At 42.1% G+C, this 27,253-nt stretch overlaps 6 protein-coding genes across 6 annotated transcripts; 4 read left to right on the forward strand and 2 right to left on the reverse strand.

Annotated features, from left to right (window-relative positions):
• Positions 1-83: 83 nt before the first annotated feature.
• On the forward strand, positions 84-4,619 carry V1516DRAFT_627666 (sister chromatid cohesion C-terminus-domain-containing protein; the record flags this gene model as incomplete). Its single annotated transcript, XM_066919803.1, has 2 exons — positions 84-1,984; positions 2,030-4,619. The coding sequence occupies 2 exons, from the start codon at positions 84-86 to the stop codon at positions 4,617-4,619; spliced, it is 4,491 nt and encodes a 1,496-aa protein (XP_066776009.1).
• Positions 4,620-5,430, reverse strand: V1516DRAFT_708061 (uncharacterized protein). The gene has a single exon (XM_066924188.1). The coding sequence runs from the start codon at positions 5,385-5,387 to the stop codon at positions 4,677-4,679; it is 711 nt and encodes a 236-aa protein (XP_066776010.1). The 5' UTR covers positions 5,388-5,430; the 3' UTR covers positions 4,620-4,676.
• Positions 5,431-5,563: 133 nt separating this feature from the next.
• Positions 5,564-7,240, forward strand: V1516DRAFT_653400 (pyridoxal phosphate-dependent transferase; the record flags this gene model as incomplete). Its single annotated transcript, XM_066920289.1, has 2 exons — positions 5,564-6,703; positions 6,755-7,240. The coding sequence occupies exons 1-2, from the start codon at positions 5,651-5,653 to the stop codon at positions 7,238-7,240; spliced, it is 1,539 nt and encodes a 512-aa protein (XP_066776011.1). The 5' UTR covers positions 5,564-5,650.
• A 957-nt stretch (positions 7,241-8,197) lies between these two features.
• Positions 8,198-9,403, reverse strand: V1516DRAFT_686536 (uncharacterized protein; the record flags this gene model as incomplete). The annotated part of the gene is made up of 1 exon (XM_066923665.1): positions 8,198-9,403. The coding sequence occupies one exon, from the start codon at positions 9,401-9,403 to the stop codon at positions 8,198-8,200; it is 1,206 nt and encodes a 401-aa protein (XP_066776012.1).
• A 13,500-nt stretch (positions 9,404-22,903) lies between these two features.
• Positions 22,904-25,700, forward strand: V1516DRAFT_686537 (uncharacterized protein; the record flags this gene model as incomplete). The annotated part of the gene is made up of 4 exons (XM_066923666.1): positions 22,904-23,003; positions 23,074-23,549; positions 23,602-23,689; positions 23,734-25,700. The coding sequence occupies 4 exons, from the start codon at positions 22,904-22,906 to the stop codon at positions 25,698-25,700; spliced, it is 2,631 nt and encodes an 876-aa protein (XP_066776013.1).
• A 355-nt stretch (positions 25,701-26,055) lies between these two features.
• On the forward strand, positions 26,056-27,232 carry V1516DRAFT_627639 (glycoside hydrolase superfamily; the record flags this gene model as incomplete). Its single annotated transcript, XM_066919801.1, has 4 exons — positions 26,056-26,118; positions 26,179-26,223; positions 26,360-26,470; positions 26,531-27,232. 4 exons carry the CDS (start codon positions 26,056-26,058, stop codon positions 27,230-27,232), a joined length of 921 nt encoding a protein of 306 aa, XP_066776014.1.
• Between the last annotated feature and the right edge of the window lie 21 nt (positions 27,233-27,253).

The raw sequence follows: 27,253 nt of genomic DNA on the forward strand, positions 1-27,253 counted from the left end.
ATATTTTACACACCTTACAACAGCATCTAACAATATCATCTCAAATAGATCAGACTGCTGGAAACCTTTCGTTGACTACTCCCATGCAGCATGCAGCCAAAAAGCAAAGGATTGTGACATCTTCCGATAACAGGATAGAATTTGCGGGAGTGGAAACGACCACGAGTGATTCCACCTTCGACTCCACGGCTTTTGACGTAACTCCAAATTCTCCGTTGTACAATTCTTCAATTACTGCTGACTATAATGGAAGTTTGCTTCCTCCATCCTCAAACGAGCTAATTGGATCCTCGGGAATAGTTCTATCTCCAGAAAACAGACTATTGTCTCAAATAAATAACAACTCGACCGGACTAACAGAGTCCCAAAAGTTGGCTGTCAAAGCTCACAGTTCGATTCAAGATCTAGAATCGTTAATTGAATTAATATTTGAAGCTGACGACGATCGGGAAATCGATACTTCTGGAAAAGCTGCTCGGAACACAACCGTCTGGGTGGTCGATTCCCCAGGCGAAGCTTCAGTGCTGGCGAATGATATTTTCGTTCGACTTGAGGGAATGATTCGACGCGCCATCCAAGCAGGAGCATATTCACAAATTGCTTTGGACGACATTCTTCGGTTGCAAAGGATTATGTTACGATCTGTTCGTAAATCGAGCAAGAGTTGCTTCATTAGTCGACAAAGTTTTGATGATGAGCCTGATGAAGTGGTATTTCAGCAATTAGCACTACTAGATAATGGACTGAAAGCAGCAAAAACAATAATTCGAACAATGCATGGCTCAAGAGAGGAAAAGCAGATTTGTTCGGAAGACGTCGCCAAAGAAGTAATTGACTATGTTTGTTTGGTGATGGAAAATGTGATTATACCGTTATTCGCTCCAGTGTCTACTGGTGAGCGCGTTCTGGCTTATGAGAAATTGATCGTCGGAGTCATGCAAGAAGTGGTACGAACTATAAATTTGTTGTCAATTCTCTTATCCGAGCAAGAATTGAGCGAGATCACTATCACTCGTCTGGAATTCGCTTGTATTGCCCTAGTGTTCGGAGAGAATGCTAGTAAGGAAAAAGATTCCTTTTTTGGTCTTACAAATGTTGAAAACATTCGAGTAGCCGCTATGGATATCTTCACTCAAGTTTTTGCTAGCTATCCAGCCCAGCGAACTTTTTTGCTGACCGAAATCCTTACGAGCCTAGAAAAATTGCCTGTTGGAAGACTCTCCGCCCGGCAGTACAAACTTATTGGAGGAGGAAGTATTCAGCTGGTAACTGCACTGATCTTGCGATTAATTCAAACCGCTGGATCTGTCGATAGAAATCAATTGAAGTTGAGTCTTGAGAGCATATCCAGCAAAGTCCTGACCACGGAGACCGGGGATTTTTCTAAAGAAAAGGAAAAACTTGTGACCGAGGAATTTATAGCTGCATGTCAGAAATGCAATAGTTCTGCGGTAATGTGTTCAAATGTTGTTGTCAACTTCATTGTGGACCGTGCCATCAAATCCCAAAAAGCTCGAGATGAGCAGCCATATAGAGAATTGCTCGATCTTTTTGCACAGGACTTTCTTGCCGTTTTGGAACTACCAGGATGGCCTGCAGCGGAGACACTTGTTCGCACATTGGCTATGCGGATGATGACACTAGCCAATAACGAAAAGGACAGTGCACAAATTAATGGAATGGCGTTGGAAATATTAGGATTTATTGGAGTTAAGCTAATTACGATGAGAAATCAATTATCAGGCGTAGAGGCTGATGAAATTGGACTTGTCCAATGTAATGAATATGCAAATACCCTGCTTTTATATCTAGATCAGAATGGCACTACAGATTCTTCGGCTTTGAGTGCATATAATTATTTTTTGTGTGAATGGGTGTGCATTCTGAATGGATTCGAGTCCGAAAGAGATATTCCGATTGTACAAAAATCGATGGCAAAAATGATTCAAATGGTTCAAGATCCGTCATGGGCAAGCAAGGAAAAGTACGTATTGTTTAGTGAGAGAGTCTTTATATACTAACAAACCAGATTCTCAGTGGAAACTTTAACCTCCATAAAGTACATATATTTACAATTTTCGTACATGCTTCCATTGTTTAAGCTTTACGAACGTCTGTTTTCAGAGATTTTGAAAGCGTTACGAGCAGAGAAGATTTCCTCGCGTACAAAAGCTCTCAAGACTTTGGGGCTATTAGTGGCAAAAGATCCTGAGATCTTGACAAGTGCAAATGTATTTTCAAATGTTTCTGCGCGATTAAAGGATGAATCCCCGCTTGTTCGTGATGCGGCAGTTGATACTATAGGGAGATTTATTCTTACGCAACCGGATGTGACACAAAGATATTACATGCTGCTCTGCGAACGCGCAAATGATACAGGAATTGGTGTGCGAAAGAGAGTGATTAGATTATTACGGGAGATATACATAGCTACGAAGGAAATAGATATCCAAGTTGAAATTGTTGATCGTTTGCTACATCGACTAGAAGATTCGGAAGAAGGTATAGGATCTCTAGCTAGACGAGCGCTTGAAGAGTTTTTTTTCAGTCCAATTGACGTGTTGCGCAATTCTGACGACCTGGCATATAAGCAAACCATAAGTAATAGAGTGAACATCATGCTTCAAGTTCGAGAGCGGGGTAATCAGGATTCAAAATTGGTTAAGCTGTTGCAGAATTTTCTTGATCAAATGTTTCCATTCATTGAAAGTGGATATGTGGATTCGAATAATTATCGGCTCGGAAGTATGATAGTCACAAAGTTACATGAGTCAGTTATTGATTGGAGTGAAAGTGTTCAGGCTTCCGTACAGACACTATTTGGACTGTTGGCCAATTTTGCGCTTGCTTCCCGATTTTTATTTACGGCTGAACAGTTAGTTTCTTTACAGAGCTATCTTGCTAGCGAATCTTTGAAAGATGATTCCACCACCTACTTCGCACTGGTTATATTCCGAAATATTTTACCCAAGTTTGGAGCTTTACGAACTAGATTTAGCACGGAAGTTCAGCAGATTTTATTAAAGCGGCTGACAAAATTCAATCTCCGAGAACTATCTGAAGCAGTGCCATGCCTATGGGATATAAGCGTGATGCTGCAGGATACGCGGCGGCTTGCAATGACTGCTATATCATGTCTGAAGATGGTTACACCGTTCAAGGTTGAGGTGTTATCAGGTCGATTTACTAGTTATGAAAAAGAGCAAATGAAAGTTGAGAACAAAGTAATCCGGCTGTTGCATCTACTTGGGAATATTGGTCGGTATTGCAATTTGGAGGAGCATTTCAAACTTTTTACGAGCCAAGTACCTAGCGCGAAAGGTAAGTCTGTCGTTGAAATTATTATTTTGACGCTGCAGATATTTTCCATGTCAAAGTGTGTGCCTTCAAAGATATCCCGAATTGCGATTCGAAATATAGGGAACGTGGCGATCACACATCCACAGATCTATATGACAAAGCTGGCACTGAACGTTCTAGATAATGCTTGGCGGTCAGAGGATTGTGATTGCAAGGATGCAGTCGTTAAGATGCTGGGAGAATTTTTATCGCATAATCAAATTCGCGAAGATGCAGCCGCGAAAGGGCGAGGGAGCAGAGATGAAGAAGTTGACCTTGGGATATTGAAAGGAGACACTAATAAATTTGCGAATGATGGCGTTAGTGCATCGCTTTGTCAGCGGTATTTGAACAATATTCTCGAGATAGCTACGAGAACGGAAGATGAGTATGCTTTATCGGGGATTGTGTTATTAGAACAGATTGTGAACCAGGGATATGCGAACCCACGAGCCTGCGTACCTACATTGATTGCATTGGAGACCTCAAGCAATTGTACGATTCGTCGACTGGCTATTGATATACATCAGTTATTGCACGAGAAGCATGAATCATTGATTGAGAGCAGTTACGTGGATGGAATTCGACAAGCTTTTGAGTATCATGAGCGGACGCAGACGGTGAATGACTTGAATTATGCGGACTTTGCAGTAATGTACGGACTAATGAAGAACAATCGAAACGCAAAACGCAAGTTTCTGCGAGGAATTGTGAAGACACTGGATTTTGATTCCAGCAAATATCTTGCGGATGACGACGAGATTAATATGGAACGGACTAGAATGAACCACCTGAATTATGTTTTGTATACATGTCGACGGCTTGTGATGCTGGAGTTTGCGACAATCGACGAGCCTCACACGGCAGTTTACGGCTTAGACCAAATTCTGGGAGGCACGGGTATGCCGCTGGCGATAGCCATTTCCGAACATAGCCCCGCAGAAAGTTTTTCGGTATGGACTCGCAACCTTGCAATATCGTGTTTAATCATGAGATATATATGGGTAACTCGATTGTATATCTGTCAAGTCTATAATCTGAGCGAGCAGGTTTGTCGAGAATTTGCGAGTACACCACGAAGTGGTAACTCTAAGGAGTTCTCAAGACCAATAACGCGGAGCGCTGTGATAAATGCTGCGACGACTAACGAATCTTTACTCAAAAATTGGATGAGATTTGATAACGAGGAGATTACTACGGATGAGAAAATCGCGGCTGTAATTAGTGGAGTGGGCTCTGTGTTAAATGCCAGCATTAGTGGCAGGGAGAATGAGTTATGATCACGGACTTTTGTAAAAATGTATTACTATTTTGCTGTCATTATTGCCCTCTAAGTTTCAATCAGACGAGGGAGCAAGAGCTACTAATGAAAACGATATATTTGACGATTCGCGATCGATAAATTCTTTGACGAACTTGATCGACGCGGGCGACAAGACGTCAAGGTCTGGTCCTAAAGCGGTCAAAAAAATAGGTCCTTTACGTCTACCGTCAAGTTCCCATAGGTCGCCTGACTGGGATTTAACGAGAGTAACATAATGTAGATCAACGTCGTCCAGGGCGTCCGGAGTCGAAGTATCGCCGGACCGCGCAGCAGCATCGTGGAGGCTGCTCAAGGATTCTGAACTTTCTATGTACTTGATGCGTTCGGCTACCGAGAGGTGAGGTAAGTCCTTGTGAAAATCAGAGATCAATGAGCCCTCAATCACATATTTGTCCTGTTGAGGGATGTTTAGCAGCGAATGCAAGAGGGCCATAGTTCCACAAGCGTTAGGAATCGTTTGTTTGAGCCAAAGGATGGTGTCTTCCGGAGAGGCGCTGTATTCAGTGACATCTGAATCGGCTACTATCCTGTGGGTTTCATAGGACTCGGACACGGGAAATACAAGTAATAATGCATAGACAGGCCGTGGAATAAATGAGAGAAGTTCGGGATCATCTATTGAGTAAACGTCGTGGAAGCTGAGCTGCTTCGAAATACCTAGAGAATGGGAAAGTGAGGATAGAACTTCGGGATTGCACTCGAGCGGAATATATGGATTTGGCATTGTTACTATTTTATTTATACAAAATTGATTTCTTGCCGAGAATATTACAATGACAGTAAAATTTCTATTAGATAAGATAGATTCCACGAGCTATGGCGTCATCAAATTGGGAGGAATCAATTCATATAGCCTTGACTCACGACTAAAAGAATTACTCGAGAGTGTATACCTAATGGAAACTGGATATATATATATATATATATATTAAGAGAATTGTGAAAATTTAAAATTGCAAGATAGGATAGTGATACATTCAATCCAAAATGCCCGCTCCTACAGCAATTGTCTCAGAGGAAGTGACTGTCAAACAACTCAATAGAGCTGATGAACTAGCGCAAGTTTTATCAGCTATCGGCGGAAGAGCAATTGATTATTTGCGAGCTGCGGACGTTCCTGGGTCACATATTGGCGGTGGTATACCGCCTGAAATTTTAAGATCCCAAATAGAGTCAGAACTTGAGCTGCCTGAATATGGTACTGGACAAGAGGGATTACTAAGAGCTGTGGACACTGTACTAGGTAATAGTATCGTAACCTGGCATGAAGGCTTCATGGACAAATTGTATGCCTCTACAAATAGTGCAGGCGTAGCAGCGGACTTAGTTCTATCCATGCTGAATACAAATGGATATGTATACACAGTTGCACCGGCGCTGACGCTAGTCGAGAAAAAAACCAGCAAAGAGTATGCAAATCTGTTCGGCTTCAAGTCGCGTTGGGCTGGAGGCATCACTTTGCCCGGAGGCAGCGCGTCGAATGCTCACTCTATCATAGTTGCGCGATCCACTTTGTTTCCTGACACCAGGGAGAATGGCAATGGCAGCTACAAATTTGTCGTTTTTACAAGTGTACATGGCCATTACTCCGTCGAAAAGGCGGCAATTAGCGCTGGCTTGGGAAGTTCTGCAGTTGTCACTGTTCCTGTGGATTCGGACATGCGAATGCGGACGGACAAACTCGAACAACTGATTCTTGAAGCTCAGGAAGCGGGGAAAACACCGCTCTATGTGAATGCAACGGCCGGCACTACCGTGTACGGGTCGTACGATCCATTTGTTGAAATTTCCGCCATCGCTAAGAAGTACAGACTTTGGATGCATGTTGATGGGTCCTGGGGTGGCAACGTGGTATTTTCTGAACGTCTACGCGTGCAAAAGTTGAATGGTGTGGAATTGGCAGACTCGGTAACCGCAAACCCGCACAAAATGCTGGGTGTGCCTTTGACATGCTCATTCCTGCTCGCTCCGGATGCACGAGTTTTTCGTCGGGCGTCCTCGCTGCGTGCTCCCTATTTATTTCACGATGAAGATCAAAATGTTGATTCTTTGCAGCATCAACAGCAGGAGGAAGAAGAAGAAGAGCAGGAGGAGGTACGTCAGGACTTTGATTTAGGAGATTTTACGATGGGCTGTGGACGGCGTGCTGACGCCTTAAAACTTTTTCTTGGATGGAAATGGTTTGGACGGGCAGGATACGGTGAACGCGTGGAACTAGCATTTGATACTACGGCCTATTTTGCGAACAAAATCTCTTCCCGAAAAGGATTTTATCTTCTGAGCAGTAATCCCCCCCCATGTCTCCAGACATGTTTCTATTATTCACCTCGCGATGAGCCGCTGCAGAATGAGGCCGAATACAATACGAGATGCACGCGTGCGATCGCAAAAGCACTACACCAAAGTGGACGGTTTCTAGTGGACTACGCGCCACCAGCAGAAGGCGACAGCGTAGGAAAGGGCGAGTTTTTCCGTGCCGTCGTCAACGCGCCATCGACAACAAGGATGACAGTGGACGAACTGGTGGATGCCATTGAGCGATTGGCCGCGGCGATGGTTGAAACCGGTGTTCTGTAAGACTCGGAATTATTAAAATTAAATTTTATTTTGCATTCGCATTTGCATTGTCATACAAAAGATTGGTAATTGTAATCAGAATTTTAATGAAAATCAAAATCTGATCTTTCGCATTATTCATCATTCGTATTACGTAACGGGTTTTGGGCGGGCGCAACGGGGATTCCAAGGCCCGAGTCACCGAAATAGATATTTTCTCGGACGAGCAAGTTCGGTTCTGGTTCGAACTTGCTGACAATTTCGCGTCGTTTGTTGTTTTAAGAACATATCCAAAAATGACGCAGGCGACGCAACAATGACCATGGAATCTCAGAACAGGATTGGTCGGATTTGCGCTTTTGTTTTTTGTCGACTTTTCCGCCATTGAGACGCATTCTAGCCGTGTTGCGAGGAGACACAGCTCAGCAGGCACCAGCCAACCAGACGGAGACTGGAATTTCGGACCTGAGAACCGAGGTTCACGACCACCACACTTTTATTATTAATGTAATGTCGAATAATTTTTTCATATTATAAAACTAGCAATAATATTATCATATTGATAAACATTTGCATATTTTATGTATTTATTAATACATAATAACAATAACAATAATAATTATAAGACTCTTGATGGAGAAATTATACTCGACACTTCTTCTGACCGCTAATTAGGAAATCTAAATACCTGCTGCCGAACTCCCGAATCTTAGACTCCGAGTCGTGCAGCTCACCAATAGCCCTACTTACGAAGTACACAGCAAAGCAAGTCATATATAATAATATCTTAAAACATATTTCATAATAAACAATAAGAATCAAAGTAACGCCCAAACCAGGACCTCAGCTCCGTTTATCCAATCCAGAATGTATATGAACACATCCACCACACACGTGTGCGTAAACACATATTTGCGTATCTATCCCGTAATTACACACACTTTTTGTCTGTCTCGTTCCATCTCTAGAATTACCAAATTAAATTTCCATAAACGTAGTAGTAAGCCACAAATCGTTAAGCTCCTCGCCCGATTTGCCCATTAATGTTCCGCCCATGGCATCGCAAGAAAAGTCGCCAAACACGGCTTCTGGCATGGCCGTCTCCTCCATCGGATCCTCAATTATGCCACCTGTCATTGTTGCATTACTATCCAAGCTGTCATGGTGCTCTTGTTGGCTCTGTTGTCTTCTTTGCCTGTCCTGCAAGTCTTGCACCAGCGCTTGCGTAGCTTGTTGCCGTTCGGTATCATTGCTCCCGACCCCACCGCTCACAAGAACATATTGCATGTCAATTGGACTGGGAGACGCAGAAACGGTATATAAGGAAGAAGCCGACGTCATGGATCCTGGAGACATGGAAGCCGAGGACGAGGCCGTAGAATTCGACGACATAGACTCTTGTCCGCCGCCGGCGGCTAAAGACAAGGGCGCAAGACTGATCTTCTGCTGCTGCTGTTGTTGTTGCTGCTGCTGGTGACCACGAATGATCGTCGCAGGATCAGCTACAAGTAGGAGCCCATTCGGCGAATTGGTTGCTGCCTGTTCGGTCACCAACTGAGGAGACCAGCCCTGGCCAACAGCGAGAACGTTATCGGACGAGCCCGATCTCAAAGAACTGCGTAGTGACAATGAAGACGAATTGCGTCCATAAGTAGTTGAAGGAGTAGTATTATTTACAGCAGAGTTGGAGGAACTGCTTGCATAATCCATACGATCACTATCATGGACACTTTCTGTTTCAGAATGATGATCATGATCTGTATCGTGCTCGCTATCTTCGTGGACATCAACCAGACGTTCATGCTCCTCCTTCTGTAGCTCAAAGCTTTTATTCGTAAGCTCATCGAGTGCGCGGTTAATGGAAACATGTCCGTTTTTGGACAACAAGCAAGAAATGTCATCACCCCGCGAAACACGACGAACAAGCTCTTCCATTCCGGTCTGGAGAATCTCGATACGGTTTTCGAGAAGCTCAACGTAGCGAGAGGAGTAAAGCTTTTCTTTGGCTTTCTTGCGTTCGGTGAAAGTGCAGATTTTGTCATCTGCAGTACAGCGCGAGCATGGCTTACGGCCGTCGCATTTGCTTTTCTTGATACGGCAGGAATCACACGCCTTGCCGACACGTTTGCGAGTGCTGTACTCGTGGCCGTCGGGTGATCCAGGAAGAGGATGACTATAGGGCATTGTAAAGAAGTGTGGAATATGACGAGAAATGGAGGGCGGAAGAAAGTGCAAGGATAAGGGAAAGCGTAGAAGGGGATCCGCACAGCAGACCGGGAATAGTGTATAAGAGAATATCGGTAAAAACACCGAGAATGGCAATATTAATGTACAGAGACGACGGACGAAACCCTGAGAGACAGACGTCTTAATGGAGCCAGAGAGTCATGTACCAAATAACCAAGGGAGGAGAGATAGTGTGTATGTAGCAGGACGAGGAAGTGAATCGCGCCAAAGGCTGTCGTGGACAAGAGAGTCTTGAGTGCGAGAACGACAGAGCTGGATCAAGAGCAACAGCAGGACCGAGAGAAGCAGAGAAGTAAGAGAGGTAAGGATGCGAATGAAATAGAGGGCGGGCGGGCGCGCGAGGGTGTTTATAATAAAATATATATCCAAAATGAGTCGAATTTGGGTTCTGCGGAAGATTGCTGCTGCCAGCACGAACTCGCCGTGGGAATTTGCGGTGTAGAAAGAAACACAGCAGCTAGATGGAACTTCAGAACTAGCGCGAACCGCACGCCATGTCGAGCCCGTGATGGATCTGTGTCGTATCGACTGGTCGTTTAAGATTTCGCGCTAATACGTCACACCGGCCTCGGCATGATTTGAGGGGCTTGATCTGCGTTAGCAGATTCGCTCGGCATGGCTCCGGACTGGCGTTTGCGGCGTCACTCAAGCTCCGGGGCGCACACCGGCCAGAAATTCAGTGGGGTTTGAGCGTAATTGTGATCATCCGAAGAATTTATGTGCAGCAGTTGGCGAGTGATCTTGAATAATTCACATAGTCCAAATAATAAAAGATCCATTCAGTAGCAAGTATACTATCGTGAATGCCGTAGCTATTCGTAAGAATGCTTGAAATAAGACATTTAAATTCTACATGTGGATTGGTGCCGACAATACTGTTAGTAGTCACATTATTCTATTGTTCATGACCACCGTATACACGGAAAGCACATGCACGGGCCCGTCTTAGGGTATCGTGTCTTAATTCAATCCAACTTCCTCATTCTATACTGCACTGTACTATTGTGCAGCAATGTACAAGGTTCGCTCTTTCTGATGTGTTATCAAGAGAAGCGGCGGATCAGCCATCAAATTCTCAACATTATTGATCTACGTACTAGTAAAATCTTTAAGTAAATTTTGATCTGGAGGTAGTTTCAGATGTCAAATACAGACTACAGAGCTGTCGTGACAGACATCATTATCATTCTCCATCTCCAAGACATTGCTGAAGTGATTAGTCGTATTAATTATACTCGATTCTCCACCACTTAGAGTCAGACCGTCGAACGGCGTTTGAGATGATAATGCCACAGCAACCACAATCACCGATTCTATATGATTATACGTGAAGGACGGCTGTGATGAGTACAACCTCAGTGAGTCCAACAGCCGGAGAAAAACAGACCTAATAAACCTAGTCTAAAGAATCTCGAAAGAATCTGTGGCGAAATTATTATTGTTGCATTGTGATTCGTTCTGCATAAATATCTGAATCTTGGTCTGACATCATTTGCAAATCTCGGCTGGGATATAAGTCACGTTACTTTTTCCTGTAATCAGCTCCATGAAAAAGCAGACATGTCTATTGCAGTCCTCATATTTTCAGTTAAATGTTATCAAAACTATGAGATGGCACAGTAAAAACATCAAATCCTAATTCAGTATAGAAATAGTCTATTTAAAAGTTGGTCCGCTACTGGTCGGCTAGCAACCGATGGCTGAAAAAAAAGAACTGAAAACAGAGTTCTAGAAAACGCCGAATAATCCCAAATATGTAGACAGCTTCGACACTAGCAACTCAATATTCTGCTGCACAGTAGTATGGTAATTAGATTGTCACAACTGCTGAAGAGGCCTTGGACTGCCTTTGTTTACCGCGTTTCGCTAGATCCGATTGTTGCTCGACAGCCGAATTTTTACACACTTAAAGCCATTGTCACTGCCGGTGGGCCATTATCTCAATAGCAAAGAAGTTGCAACAAACTAGATTTGCGCTGCTCGTTCTTGGCTCTGCGAATCTCCGTGCCCTCGCTTCTCTGGTTTTGCTCAGCTGTCTCCCAATCAATCCAGACTACATCGACTGGCAGCACCAGCTTCTTCTGCTCCTAAACTGCAGCAGCAACAACCGTAACAACAACAACAACAACAGAAAAATTCTGATCCACAAGTCGACGCAACAGTGTCGAATCCCTCTGTTGTTGCCCTTCTCTTGCTGCAGCTGGCATGCTCTCGGTGGACGCGCGAACTTGCACATGCTTCTCCGGGATCCCACCGAGCCCGCAGTATCGGTGTGTATTTATCTACTCCAGTGCGCTCCAGTGCGGTCCAGCCCACTAAAAAGGGAGCCTAATAATACACACCAGTTTCAGCGACATCGCACCCCTGAATTTTTGCTGGATGAACCCTGGCGGAGGAGGTCCGGTTTGTGCAAGCCTGGCGTCTTCGTTCCGTCTTTTTTCCGCCGCCAAAACGTAGCTTCTTGACTGATCAAAACTGTCGTTCGTAACGTCCTGCTGTCTGCTGCAGCTGCTCTCAAACTTCTCTTGGTTTGCCTTCGTCCAACGTCCACCAGCTATTTTGTAGACAGCTTCCACATCTTAGTAGCCGCGCTGCAGTAGAATCTGGCCTCCTCCTACGCGTCGGCGCGTCCTCGGGATCTCCGCCTCCATCTCGACGCCCGCCGCAGATTCTCCCTGCCTATAGTGAGGGCCTACTTCTGCTCTTTAGAGACCATTTTCCTATTCTTAGTCTTGAACCATGTTCTGATGAGTTCTACGCACCTGCGTCGACCTTGCTATACCTGAAGAAATCTTACTCTAACTCCTAGATGCCTTTAAATTCTCCACGCCCCTTCTTAATTATTCTCATCCGTGTATCCCTTGCATACTAGCAACTAGCGTCCAATCATTTATGTCTATTGCCGTCTTCAGTTGCTGGTTTCCAGTCGGACTCACGCAATAAAGACTCATTCGTGTTCACTTCTTCGTTTACACATCTCAGTCGTTCCAATGATTCATCAATAATATTACGGCTACTTCGGCGACGCCTCTTTAATTCTGTTCTCTTCCTCGCCAACTTATATTGCACTATACAGCACCGTCGACTAATACATAGTGGTAATATTTATATATGTGTCTAATCATCAAGCACAAGCAGAGACGAGGCTCTGTGTATGTGGAGCATATGCAGTCTACGCAACTGAGCTAATTTGTTAAAGCCTACTTTGATCGACGTGTTACTATGTATCTGCTTCAAAACACTTGCATTTAGATTTCATCATGAACTATGTCGTCATGCCAGCACTACCGGAATTTTATCGTCCAATACCTAACAAGCGCATAATTTCAACATACTGCGGTATTATATTTAATCTACTGACTTAAAGAATTATAAGCAGCGGGTTAGTTGACTATCTATGCGAATCATCAATACTGCATTTGGGATGCCGCTTGCAGGACCGATATCGGACGGACTAATCTAGAATTCAAATGAAATCATACTAAGCAACATATTGTTAGGTATCAATAATATTTTGAGTCTGTTTTTTTTTTTGCATCCGTATCTCGGAATCCTGATATTGGGAATGTCTTGGTTTGATCAGGTCTGATGATTTGCGAAAAACATGTACGCTGCGAAACTGCCGATAACTCGGCCACAATTAGTTACATTGCATTTTATTTTTCAAGGAAGCTAAGATGTTCTGGAATTAAGAACAGTATGACAGATCTGTATGCGATTTAAGGCGATAGCCAATTTTGAACCAAGTCTGCGTCATTATCATATTTCGCTCTTCTGCAAGTTATTGGCGAATCTAAGTAAATGTATGGGAATGGAGCGAAACAACATTAAAATGACCACATAATAATATTTGAGCCGACTATTTTTATTTCTCGCATTTTCATAGAAATCGATGTTCTCTAACAGCTCTCAATTATATCTTTCATAACCGCAATAGATCAGATTTGCTTTGGAAAATCAAATTGTTCTTGGATCACTAATACAAAAGACCAGCCCTATCCGTTAAAACAATAGTAATAGGCTGAAATAATTAGTCTGCACAGAATAATCAGTGAACAAATACCAAACTTCTTCTCTTTTTAAATTATCTTTCTTCAAACTCATTACTTCAGTTTATGTTTGCTCGGACAATAATATGGCTCAGGGTACTACGGTCGGGGACAGAATTCAGCCGTGTCCTTCGACTCAAACGCCGGGGACCGTCATTTCGGTTGAGAAGAATTTATGTCATTTGGCCTAGAAAAAGCGCCTTGTTTACTCAGAATACCCATGAGTCTGGTGAAAAGGTTCTTCCAATTTAGTGTAATGGCCTGAACATTTTAACCCATGCTCTGCCGATTAACCGCTGACACCGACAATTATTATTCGGTGTAAGTCGTTGGCTTCATCACGCGTACACCACGGAGATATGCTGGCTCCTGCCGTTAAGTTACATTGTATTCCTGTCTGCATTGCATTGGGACCAGCGTTGTATTATTGGTCGCGCAATTTTGTGATAGCTGACAAGATGGGTAAGCTCAATTAGGGAAGCTTCCAGAATCAGAACTCTATTTAGCTTGTAAAGTTTATTTGAGGTTTGGTAGCCAGTAAGCCTCTCGCAGATATGCTAGGATAGACCACAACTGACTTTCCTGAATCAAAAAAGCTGCTTGCAATTATCGAATTAAAATGCCGAATGTTATGCTCTATTGTACTTTCTTGCGTCAGAGATTGTAAAATACCCGTTAGCCGCAATGCAGCTATGCCGAGGAATCGAATCGACAAAGATCGTGAAAGTTTTGAGACCCCCGCTTGCTAAACTCAAAACTCAGTCCTGATGTTGTTCATCACCATTCCCAGTAGCTCGCAACCTGCTTGCTTCCAGCGCCACGTTCTTGACTTCCTTCTTTCCGATAAAACAATTACAGAACTTCAGTTATTAATGTCTGTGCTGCCACTGTCTTGTTTCAGTTGCAAAAGGGGAGGCGTTTTTCACTTAACAGGTCTCAAGTATTATTTTACAAAAGTTATCAGTTTGGTTCTGCCGTAGAGAACATATATCCTTTCTGACTAAATTACTTTTTTCAACAAAAATTATATTATTAGTGCCAATAGCTACCTAGCATGTAAAGTTTCTTCGTACTATTTATAATCGTACGATTAAAATATACCGGATCACTAACAAGAACAATGAGACAATACCGTATACTAGTCTATGTCCAGAATCCGTACCGTTCGATCTAACTTGTCACCATTCCCTTCATTGTCGACATGGATGCTAATGCATACAAACTGTGTCCGCCTGATGTTTTCATGTTGTATTTGTTTTTTTTGAGACCACTAAATCACAGCCCATTCGAAACGATAAATTCGACCAACCGTCTAGCTTGAATCTGGAACCAGTTTATGTTATCTGCAGCGGTCGCCAAATGTTCCTCAACAGATGAGGGATTCGAACATCACTAGCTTAACGATTTTTTGGTCTAAGTAAGTAAGTCTCTATCGCCCTGCCACAACGTGAAAACTTTTGAAAAATTTCATATTCCTTGTAAGACCTTACATAGTTGCAAGGAGGAAGTGCGGGTCGTATACTGATGACCGAAACTGATGACGAAGGTTGAGGTGGCAAGTTGGCTACGGATTTCTAGTTTTAATTTCTCGTAATACGGCCCGCAATGCATTGTCATCGGAAGAGTCTATTCGTAGCCGTTATGAATTCAGTATTGTCCGCACTTCCTCATTTCAGTCAACCTGCAGATCCAGCAATTTGCCATGCAAACCTCAGAACATTGTCGTAAGTCATATTGCACTGTACTTTTTACAATCGTTGAACATAGCTCCTCACAATTGACATTAATCCTTCCTGCTCAGAAAACATATGAACCAATACATAATCTATTGAATGTGGTCAAAGCTTGACTCGCTGCACAAAAAAACCGTTGAATCATTATCTGCTCTCCGCCCACTCCGAGTTTGAAAGCAGTTTAGTTTCGCTTCTGATTGCTGCTTGTACTGGCACTGTTGGTGCTGCTTTGGAACATAATTTTACCATGCCTCAATTCTAGCTGCGGACCTGGGCTAGAAGGGGTTCTTTCGAAGGAAAGTGCGTAGACAAATTACTGTAGCGGTCATATTCTCACTGTTGTTAAGCCGTCTTCTCTAAGTTTAAGTCGATCAAAGATTCTAGAACAAAATGTGCGCGTCATCAATCATATCTTGTACTTGTCAATAAAGCCGTAGTTTATCCCTCACTCTACATCTTCTCTTTCGCGAACTGCACCATGAAGTTACTTGTGATCTGTTTCTTAGAATCTTGCGCTGCAGACTAGAATTCAATATTCATTGGTACTAGCATTGTCAAACTTCTTTAGCCTCATCCATCAACTATCTAGTTCCTTCAATCTACCAAGATGTGTGATACAGACCTTTGGCACTCAAGCGACACCTCCATTCTGGCCGTTCGCGCTTAAATTGTCGTAGAAATTTAACGTCGTGTCCAATCCTGTTTCGGATTTTTAATGTCTTGTCTGGTGCCGTGCAATTGATTATTTTCCTTGCTGTAAGGGATCCTACGTTAAAATGAGAATCTGTCTTACTTGGAGTTTTCAGACGAAATACTCTCCAACTATAAAATTGTGAACTGATTATTAATTGGTTCCGGCCAGCACTCAATCGCGTCCTAACTCTCTGCCTTTGTGTAACTTTGTTCTGTACAGCCAGCAGGAAAGTGTCTGTCTGTACTGCAACTCCGGTCTTTCTATGCCCACACGAACCTCGGCTCACTAACTAGGTTTTCACAACAGTTTTCGAGTCGACAAACTAAAAACTTATCTTCTACTCGTCTTGTCCACTAACTAAACTAGTCTGTGCATTTCATAATATACTTTATCACCTGCATATTGGATTGGCGTAATTTCTTCTTTTTTGGCTTTAGGAAATCAGAAGCAAGTTCTCTGAAGTCCTGCGTTGTTGATTTCTGCCCAGCTAAATTCATCAACAGCACTCAATCAATAACTCGCTCATTTGCTTTGTAGCATCAAATTAATTTTCTTGGGTGGCTGTTATTTTTGAATCTTCATTCCGTTTTAGCCAAAAATGTCCAAAGCAAGTCTCGGTGGGCTTCGCGTTGCTGTCACTCTGTGACACCATTTCTAGTTTTGGAATCCTTCATGATCAGTGAGCTAATCCTGATTTTGCCTCTCTATCTTTGATAAAGACGATATCACACTCGCGAAATTCCCTAAACAGATTCGACATCTGATCCTCATCTGTGTGTGTTTGCCCAGCTCGACTTCCAACGAGATTCCTTCCAGAACTTCCGGATCCCCGGAAACGGTCATATGCTTAATCAGGCCATCTATCCTCATAGTTGTTGTCAAAATCAAAGAGGCTGTTATTCGCGGAATCTATGAAGGAAGTGGTTGCAGAACCCTGCGAAATGTATTCTTAAGGTTGCTTAAGATCATGGAAACTGGTCTGCGGAGCTCTATATGATTCATCTTTATCATTGCACTAATGAATTACAGCTCTGAGTAGCGATTCTATGGAATTTTGACAAATTTGTGACTTCTCAGGGTATTTGATGCGGAAAATAGAGATTCTAATTTTGGTATTTATTCTTGTGCTTTCTTGTGCTTTCTTATGCTACTGACTCCTTTGTCAACCCTCATATGAACTAAAAATTTGTCTGAAATTGATGTAGCTTCGAATTTCAAAGTCAAACGTACGTCTTCGCAAGAAATGATGCTATTCTGTGTCGTTTCCTTAGACCTGCAAACAGCAATATGCTATTGCTCCCCCCGTTCTTGTTCCACTCATCAGAAACAACAGCATAAAGAAGTCAAATCATCTTAATTCGGACACAAAGTTGTGAGAAATCAATATTCTAACTGCAGACATGCAGATAGTCTGTCTAATCCAGTCAATGGCAGTCAGCTCGGCTCAATATCCTGAATCTGCTCTTGAACCTCTGCAATCTAGTCCATAACCAAGAAATTTACACCTCTCTGCTTTCACTCATCTCAAATGGTCACTATTTTGCGAATATTATTCCAGAGTCCAAATCGAGCATATCAGTCAAATTACAAGATTTTCTGGATCACCTCACCATCAATAAATGCTGTCTGTGTTTTGCTGTTCAAGAACTTGGGCCTTCAGATTTATAATTTCTCAGAACTATATTGTTATCGTAATGGAAAAGTTGAATTAAATTTTCTTCAAATATATCTACTTTCGAGATTTTATTCACTCTGCGTGAACTCGGAGATGGCTTGACAGCAACCAGATCCTTACTCCGAAATAAATGTTGCAGAGTGTTTCTGGATAATCACGGCAGCTGATTTGTATCACCTAGATCTCCACAACCATTTTCTGAGCAACACTCATGTAGATAAGTATATTTCAAAATTATCAAAATTACAATTGCAGCGAACAATAACCTCCAATTGGTAATCCAGGCGAGTTAAAAACTCCCCGTTCGCCGAAAATTCGCTTAAACTTGCTTGAGCTCATACAACCTAACCCGTGCTCGCGGAGCGCTAGTTAGTGTACGCATGTGCGCGTGCGCTGGTGAGCGGATGTACCTGAAACATAAATACAAGGCAGAAGAGTATCTCCGATATGGCGGCGAGGGCTTGTACTGGAAAAAGTAAAATTAATACAATAAATAGTGAAATCTGTTAACAGATCAGGAACAGAACTGCTGTTGCTTGTATCTGTGTAGTTTATCAGACTGTCAATTATTGCTGTACCAATCGATGACTTAAACTGTCTGCCCAGTCTACGAGTCATAACTTACACTCAGGTCTCAGGTCAAAATCTGCAAGTTGGCGACAAGCAGCTGTTCGCTGAGGCATCATTAAAATCGGACATTGTAGTAGCAAATCTACGTCGATTACCTCATTACTTCTGATTTATAAGTCTGAAAACCAGTAACGCCGATACGTATCTGAATCTCCGAAAAACTTCCAACCTTGACATAGAAGCAAAATACAACCTCACAGTAGATTGAACCCAGTAATTATTTTATTTTATCGTTCTCAGCGTTACGAGATAACCTCATCAACGCAATTAAAACTCCATACTTTTTGCAGATCAGTAGATATGATGATAGTTCTTCAAGATCAGAACCTAAAATCGCATAGCTAGATTTCATCCTTTGCAGCCCCAACGCTTTTAACTTTCATTCCGTAGATGGAAGTAAGTTGACTGAATCCAGTCAATGCAACATACAGATTAAAAATATTCCATGTCGCACTCTAGCTTTTATTTTCAATCTTAATTTGCTTGCCTCGGATAAATTCTCTCACTCTTACTCACCTAACCCCACAGGAGCCTGCCAAAGTTCCGAGTCGACATCGGCGATTGTCTTTCCTGGCTCTTCGGTGTTCTAATGCAACGATCTTGTAAGATTAAATGCGATTATAACAATTAGTTTAGATCACTATTGAGGGTCAAAAGAAATCAAAGTTTAATTGCACTCACAAGCCGACTCATCGTGTTCCCAGACAGAAGATTGAGTTGCTGGTGCTATTTCGCCAAAACATATTCTTACTTATTAGAACAATGAAATCAAAACTTTTTCAATAGCGAACTCAGGCCTCTTGATCGTTCAAATATATATGTTTAGGCCGTTCTATATTGACTATGAACGTAATACTATGATCTTATCGTTCATACACGATCACTCGGTCTGTAACGACTTCGGCATTTTTCTCAAACAGACAGAAATTATCAATCAAGCAACAGCTATTTCCCTCAAAGAAGATAGTGATTAATGCTTGTGAACTAATCTGACAGGAGCCAGTAGGTTAGCTTGCCGAAATGCCGAATCCATTAACTCCCTTCAAGTCTGCTATTTAGCGAGCTGGCTTTCCAATACAATTTTCATCTTTGAATCAACTCATAGTTTGAATTTTTAGAATTGAATCAATTTCTCATTTAATACCAGCTTTAGGATTGCAAATTTTCAAAGTACTTCTGGATAAAATACTTGGCTTGTTTAATTCGTACATCTTTAGTAACTCCCTTTGACTCTTGACAAGTTCAGTTCAAATATATATAGCTCGACTAAGCTGAACTTCCTCTCACATGTGAACTGATAATACTCTAGACTAATCGGATGATGGACATCTGGCTAGAATTTGGCGGTTTACTGCATTCTTTTCAGACAAACGGTGAATCTGGTCAATGTACTCGTTCCGACTCCAAGCATTTCTGATCATACTTGTTCAGTCTGTCCACTTTCGCCTAGTAGATTTTCAATTGATGTGTAGCTCATCGAAGTATATACCTGGTATATTCCACTTGACAGTGCATGGCCAAATTACAAATATGGCTGCACTTTTGAAAACTGCGGGTTCGTAGCTAATCGTGCTTTGTTGAGCTTTCGTCAAAGACATCATCCTTGTTTCCGACAAAACGTTTTAATATATCGAAAGCAGTCCAATGATACACTCATCCAGTAATTTCAAATATATAGAAGTAGTAGTAGTGCTGAGCTTAGTTTCTAAGACAAGCCGTAGAACTAAACGAACTAATTTTAGCACCAGCTGATTCTCGAAGTTGTTGACTGATCGCAGAAATAATTAGAATCATTAATAAGTATCATGTAGTTACTGTTCCAAAAAACAAGGCTAGCTTTTGAATTCATAAAGTTAAATTGTGTACTGAAGTGCTCTATAGAGCTGATACTAGACTTCACGGGGGACTTCTGAGGGAAATTGTGCGAATCTACACACTCCCAGCTACAATAGTTTGGCCTGATCTACTGACGAAAGACGAACCGATATATCCGAAATCAAACGTAACAAGGTTACTAACGCTTTATTAGAAAGATTATATACGTCATATTCAAATTCATTTAAATTTTATATTTGCAGACGACGTAATGACTTTTCTGGTCTCTCTTGTAAGAGTTTTTCTACTCATGGTTGATCGAGGAGACTATTCTAGAATTAATATCAGTACAAGAACTGTAATAATTTAGTCTGTCCTTCGTTTGCTATATAGAAATATTTTCTTTGACAGACTATGTCATTAATATAAATAATTGACCTGCAGACGGTTTTTATTAGCTTTTAACTACAGTTGTCTTCTCAACAGCCGATAGTATAGGGAATGTGTGCACCCGACCGATTGATTCGTCCTAAAGTCATGCTCAAACAAATTTCAATAATAGACGTCAGTCTTAATTGCAATGGACGCCATCCTAATAAAAATTTTGTAGTAGGTCATTGGAGAGATGCCGAGTTATCCTTCCACCATCTCCAGAGATCCCCGCTTATCAATCTGAATTGTCATTTGATACAGACATCAAATGAATTTGATGATTGATCAATTAATGCGAGTTTATTACTGAAACAGCTACTTAGTTTAAGTTTGATGAGTTTCAATAGGACACCACTTCTAGCTTCTTGAGTGTCGTCGAGGTAGCTCGGTTGCGCTGGTTCTCCACTGAATAGACTAGATTGACTATGCTCTCTTTTGTAAAGAGTAGGGGAAATTGTCGGAGGCTTGATATGTCAGCAACATTTGATTGTTGCTCGTTAAGACTAATATAATCAATTTTATCTTGGATGCAAGCTGACAAAAAGCCCACGATTGAAACTATGTTAAAATCTGCCTGGCATGCTTACCCAGTTTCCTAGCAGCCTAACAACTAAAAACTAAAAACTAAATGAAACTCTGATTGCTGTTGAAATATACTCATATAACGCGAACATCAGAAAAAGATGTCATTGACTTCAAATTCTAGAAATATCCATTCCTACAATTCAAAACAAAAACTAATCTCAGGCCTGCTGTACAAGTTGTAGTTCTGAAGAATATACCACTTCTTACAATTCATGAGCTAAATTGTGAGATTCTTTCATAAAATCAATGGATGTAGTTCTTAGTATTTCTTGATTTAAACATAAGTAGACATAATTGAGGTTGTCATATTAGTACCACCCACACTGCGATGATTAACAGTCCAGTTTAACCAAATCATTAAAAATAGGCATTATCAATAGAAGGTTAATTACTTTCGTAGTTGCGGTCATACCTAGTAGAAAGCACAGAACCCCGTCAGATTTTCTCCAGTTAAGCTACTATGGGCTCACTTAGTACTGCGGTGGGAGACCACGCTGGAATCGTGAGTGCTGCAATTTTTTTTAGACTTATTGTTAATACTCCAATCTATCAACAGAAGACAATACGTTTCTACGAACAAAGATACTGCACACTTTCTTTAGGTACATGCAGAGGAAAATCCATGCTACATCTACAAGGAGATTCACATGTAAGCCCTTTACACCCCTGCCCTAATTACGTGTCGTATACGCGTCAGATCATCACAATTCGGAAAAAATAGCGGGGACTGCAAGCTATGGAGAAAGTAGCAAAGCTCAGAATGAAAATAGTTCAGATAAAATATTTGAATATTCAAAGCAAAGTGCAGTCCAAGATATAACAGGATCAAGATCAGCGGTAACGAACCCTAGACGCGCTCAGCCAAGTCATCTAACGCGTCAATATGATGGGAGGTAGGTCCGCATTGGGAAATATGGCGCGTTACTAAAAGAACCCCTTTGTTGATATTCCAGACAATGAATTATAATAGCCTTTTCGGACGTTCAAGCAAAGAAACTGAATATGGGTTTTGCCTTAAACAAACTTCTTTTTTTTGGTGCTACGGATGATTGAAATTTTAGGCGATATTTGTGAGAGCTGTATGATAATTGCGAGTTTTGTCGAACTCAACTTCAGCAACGGTGGTTAAAGGGAGCTTTCAGGCCAATAGAAAATATAGAACTCGTTAGAACTCGTAAGAACTTTACAAAAATCAAATAAAACCATAATAATGAATTCGAGTGTACAAAAACAATGTACCAAACTAATAGATCGTTACTCAAATCGTTTCTATTACTGAGTGTTGTTTACAACAGCAGGGAGCACGGGACCTCGAAATCAAAATAAATCACTGTGACCTTTGTTTTGATCAATTTCTCCCGGATGACTTTCGAGTCCATATTTGGCATTGTTTTTTTCTATTGATTCAGTTCATATTTTGTGAACTGCATTATATATAGAAATTAGCAGATTCTTAAAGGTTACTTATTGTTGTTGATTGGCTTGCTATAGGAGACAAGTAGGTACTTGATTTTCTATATAGAGAGCACCTCCTTCGTTCAACGGTACGTCGTCATGACTGGTTTTTGTCAACCCATGTTGCAATTCGCTTTCCAGTTATTTCTCTAATTCCGTGACAACTTCAGATTATCAATTATTGTTTTCGTGTTATCTTATTATTCGAAATTTTGTTGACTGTGCATATAATTTGACCGATATACGGAGGTATGTGTACCCCTATTTTATTTCTGTTCTTTCCTGTCGGACAAATATGTTCGGGCTAGAATTTATTTCATAGCTGTTCGGTTGCAATAAGAACTAAAATGGTCTGACAATAGAAGAATTATGTCGTATCACTCGCGGACGTACTCGAACAGCTCTCGGCGATATAATTCGTCAGTTCAACGGGGCCATGCTTCTCATCCCTCAATCCCTGAAAATGACGGTAAGAACTATTGTCAGCGAATATTATTACTTTTTCTTCATTCATGCTGGAAGTACTAAACTCTAGATAGTCGCTGGCTCGTCATCTCCAGACACAGGGAAATCGTTATCTTCAGGAGGAGAGGATTTTGATGATTCTGTTTCGTTATTAGTCCAGTCATGGATGGATAGAAATACGGTCCAGATAAAGAATAGCTCAAGCCCTACACCTGAAGTATCAGGACCGAAATCTAGTCCCAATCTTGCGGAAGGGAAGAGGCTGCTGCAACCACACCAACACCAACATCAACACCAACATCAACAGCATAATCAGCATAATCAACATAATCACCATCAACACTATCAACAGCACCACCAGCAGTCACTTCATTACTCCTCCAGTCCTTCGATACCTACTTCCAGGGCTATAATCAATTGGGGAAACAAGGTGACTTCATTTCTGTGTCCGCCTGAATTGAGCTTTTTGCAAGCTCAGTTCAGAACCAAGGAGGAAATCCGAATCCATGAACAGCGAGTGCAGGCATGGGTGCTGATGCATTATAATACGGTGTGTATTTTTACAAGAATCATTGTCAATCTAGAATCTAACTGTGTTATAGCTGGCCATAGCGCTATTGTTGCCTCGAGACTCTCGAGTGTTTGTGGAAGCTTTACAATCTGGTAGAGCAACTATACAACTGGTCGATGGTGAGTTAATTTTGTATAATAAATAGCTTTTTAACAGCATTTAGAACGAAATATTCCTCTATCGTTTTCAGTTGATCAAAGTGGCTCACCACTAGTGACCTCCTCACAGCAGCTTGAGAACTATCAGGTTTCCATGCAAATGCCGCTGCAGATTTCTTTGCCTACAGCACCCATGAGACCGACATTAGATTCTTCTGCTGCTATAGCGAATGGATTAAATATTTATGCGCCTAGTACGCCTAGTGGTACTGGACAATATTTTCCAGTACAGCCTGTACCGATTTCTGCAGCAACATATTCATCTGATGCAAACTACATTACACCTGTCAGTGAATATGCTGTGAGCACGCCGATGATGCAGTCACATAGCAGTAACTCACAATATGAGACGTCGCCGAGAATGCAAACGCCTCCTTTACACGTGCATAGCGCTCGAAGCACGCCTGCATCTCAGTCTGCGACTGTGTTCACTCCAGATATGAACAGTGAGTCTGTGCAGATAGTTCGGCCTCCACGAGAGAGTAAACGAATTCCCATCATAAATCCTGACAGTAAGGAATCTGTTGCACCGTCATCGACATCTTCAAGCGAACAACAAACGAAACGACTGTCATTCACGCCTTTGGTTCAAAGTGGTACATTTGCAAAGGACTTGAATCAGGAGCAACTTGATGGAATCATCGAGCGACTGACTCAAGCTACTCCAAGCGCTGCGGAATGTACGTCTGAGAGTGGTACTCAGTCTCGAACTGGCGCTACAGCAGATGATGATACAGAATCGGAGTGGTCAGAAGGGATTCAGGAGCAACGACTTCGAATTTTGGCCGAGGCTTCCAATGCTGGCATGAAACTTGATGACTCAGTGTTAGAAACTATTTTAGGTGAAGCATTGACGAAGAAGTTAGATCCTCTACAGAAAATGATGGGTCTATTGGCAGATCAATTAAAGTACTCGTCGTTTGGACATCATTCAGGACACATATCGGTTGCGGAAGATCAGGATGAGGCAATCGAGCAAGATGATTCTGAAGCTGGCAATAGTCGGCCAGTAACTGGAAGTCCAGGAAAGTCGTCTAGAGTTGTATCAGAAAGTGATGAATTAGTGAAGATTGCTCATCTAGAGGCTCGGAACGATTCGCTCTTGACTCAACTAGACGATCTTCGCCGAGAGCATGGGACAAGCGAGACGACGATTATGGAGTTGAATCATAAAGTCAATGAGTCGCAGCAATACAAATTACGATGTGAGACCTATGCTGACGAAGTTGAACGATTAAAAGAAAAAATCAAAGAAATGGAAGCAGATTATGAGAAAGAGAGGAGTGATCTGGCAAACGTCTCTGCGCGAGAGAATACGCTTGTGGCTAAGGAGAAACAGATGTTGAATGATCAAGTTAAAATTCTTCAAGACGAAGCAGGTGTGCTGCGAGAGAAGATAGAAATTACGAAGTCGGAGCATTTGAGAGAAGTCATCAGTTTACAGACTGAGCTCGATCGGCTAAAGCATCGTTCTACGGATGATCTCTCAAGTTCCAGAGCGGCCGAATTGTCATGGCTACGAACTCTGCTGGACTCAAAGGTTGCCGAGCTAGACGAGCAACAGAAAGTCATTCTTTCTGCAGCTGCGGAGAGTGATGGTATTTCAAAATCTGCGGTTGAAGAGTTATATGCAACCAACAATTCGGCGTTTTTAGCGGCAGTCAAATACGGCAGTGCGTTGGGTCATGCCTCTGACAGCTTTGTCGAACTTTTACGATCATGTACAGAGACATTGACGAGTAGAGGAGTTACGACTAAAGAGCATCGACGTCGTCAAAGCAGACATGTGCTATCGGAGAACATCATGCCGCTAGGAGATCATTTACAAAACGTTCAATCACCTGTAGGATTCCAATCGACACGATCATCCGGTTTCAATGGTTTGAAGAATCTGAAATTAAGCCGAACTAATACCGTACACAGTGGCCTCGGTGTCAGTTCACGCGAAGATGTGCGTATGTATCGACAATAAAAAAATATAGAATGGTCAAAGAAGTGTGAGAAGCTGGATTCTAATTACGTAAGAAATAGTGAATAGAGTCCATAAAAGGACGTGTTTCTATTTATAAATTTACACTAGCTGTAGTTTCCTAATTTAGCCCGGATTCCGCGGTTGCCTAAAGCGGCAGATAGTTTCCATTTTGGGTCAGTAGGTGGGTTTCGGGTGGTAGGCGCGGTCCTAGGAAGGACTGGGTGTCTCGCAACTTTCTTTCATTCATGCTTAGCTTGTTGTTGTTTACAATTCTGATTGTTTTAGTTGCTTCGTAATTAGACAATCGGATTAACGAACATAAATTGTTTCTAGATTTGACTGATAGAATATAATAATGCGTTCGTCGGTTCTTTTGTCAATTTTTGCTGCTGCAGGCTATGCTTCTGCTATCGGCCAGGTGTGTTTATTCTGGTTGTTATGCACCTGCTGTCTGTATTTTTACTAATGTTTTCAACAGCTCGGTATGTCGCTTGGAGTAAAGAGAAATAGCGATGGTGAATGTGTAAGTTTTGTTCTAATCGCAACTTTTCTGTAGTGCGACAAGTTCTAAAGGGCTTCGGATTCATCTATTCGTTTCCCCTTTATACGCCTGTTACCTACAACAGCAGCGACTGGAGCGAAAAATCTAACAAAAACAGAAAACTTCCGATGATTACAACACTGATTTTGATACTATTGCCTCATATACCGATACTGTTCGTGTCTATGCTGCGTCCGATTGCAACACCTTAGAGAACATCATCCCCGCTGTGAGTTGTCTTGTGTCTAGAAGTCGTGGCAAGAAGAAACGAGCTAACATGTATCCGTAGCTCAAGGAGAAAAATTTCAAGCTTGTTCTCGGCGTTTGGCCTACGGATGATACACACTTTTCTGAGGAGAAGACAGCACTTTCTACTTATCTCCCTACTATTGACGCTTCTTACATTCCGACGATTCTCGTTGGCTCCGAGGCTCTTTACCGAGGCGATCTGACGGCAGATGAGCTTGCCTCTGATATTAACGCAGTTCGAGATCTTGTTCATGCTATTGATGGCTACGATAGCGTTCCTATTGGCACTGTTGATTCTTGGAATGTTTTAGTAGATGGAGCTAATGTCGACGCAATCACAGCATCCGATGTTGTTTATGCAAACGCGTTTTCGTACTGGCAAGGTCAGACGATGGCTAACTCTTCTTACTCTTTCTTCGATGATATCATGCAAGCACTGCAATCTATTCAAACAGCTAAGGGAGCGACAGATATTACTTTTTGGGTTGGCGAGACTGGCTGGCCTACAGATGGAGGAAGTTACGAGTCATCCACACCTTCAGTTTCGAATGCGGCTACATACTGGCAAGAGAGCGTGTGCGCGATGCGGGCCTGGGGAGTGAACACCTTTGTATTCGAAGCCTTTGACGAATCGTGGAAGCCTGCTACTTCTGGAGTAGAGGGTGTCGAGACGCATTGGGGTGTGTTTACTGACGATAGTGATTCGTCGCCCAAATACTCTTTGAGCTGCACGTATGATTAAACTTGGATACAAATACCAGAA

The sequence above is a fragment of the Lipomyces oligophaga genome (genome assembly GCF_038497815.1).
Source record: "Lipomyces oligophaga strain CBS 7107 unplaced genomic scaffold V1516scaffold_6, whole genome shotgun sequence".
In the NCBI taxonomy this organism is placed as follows: Eukaryota; Fungi; Ascomycota; class Lipomycetes; order Lipomycetales; family Lipomycetaceae; genus Lipomyces; species [Lipomyces] oligophaga.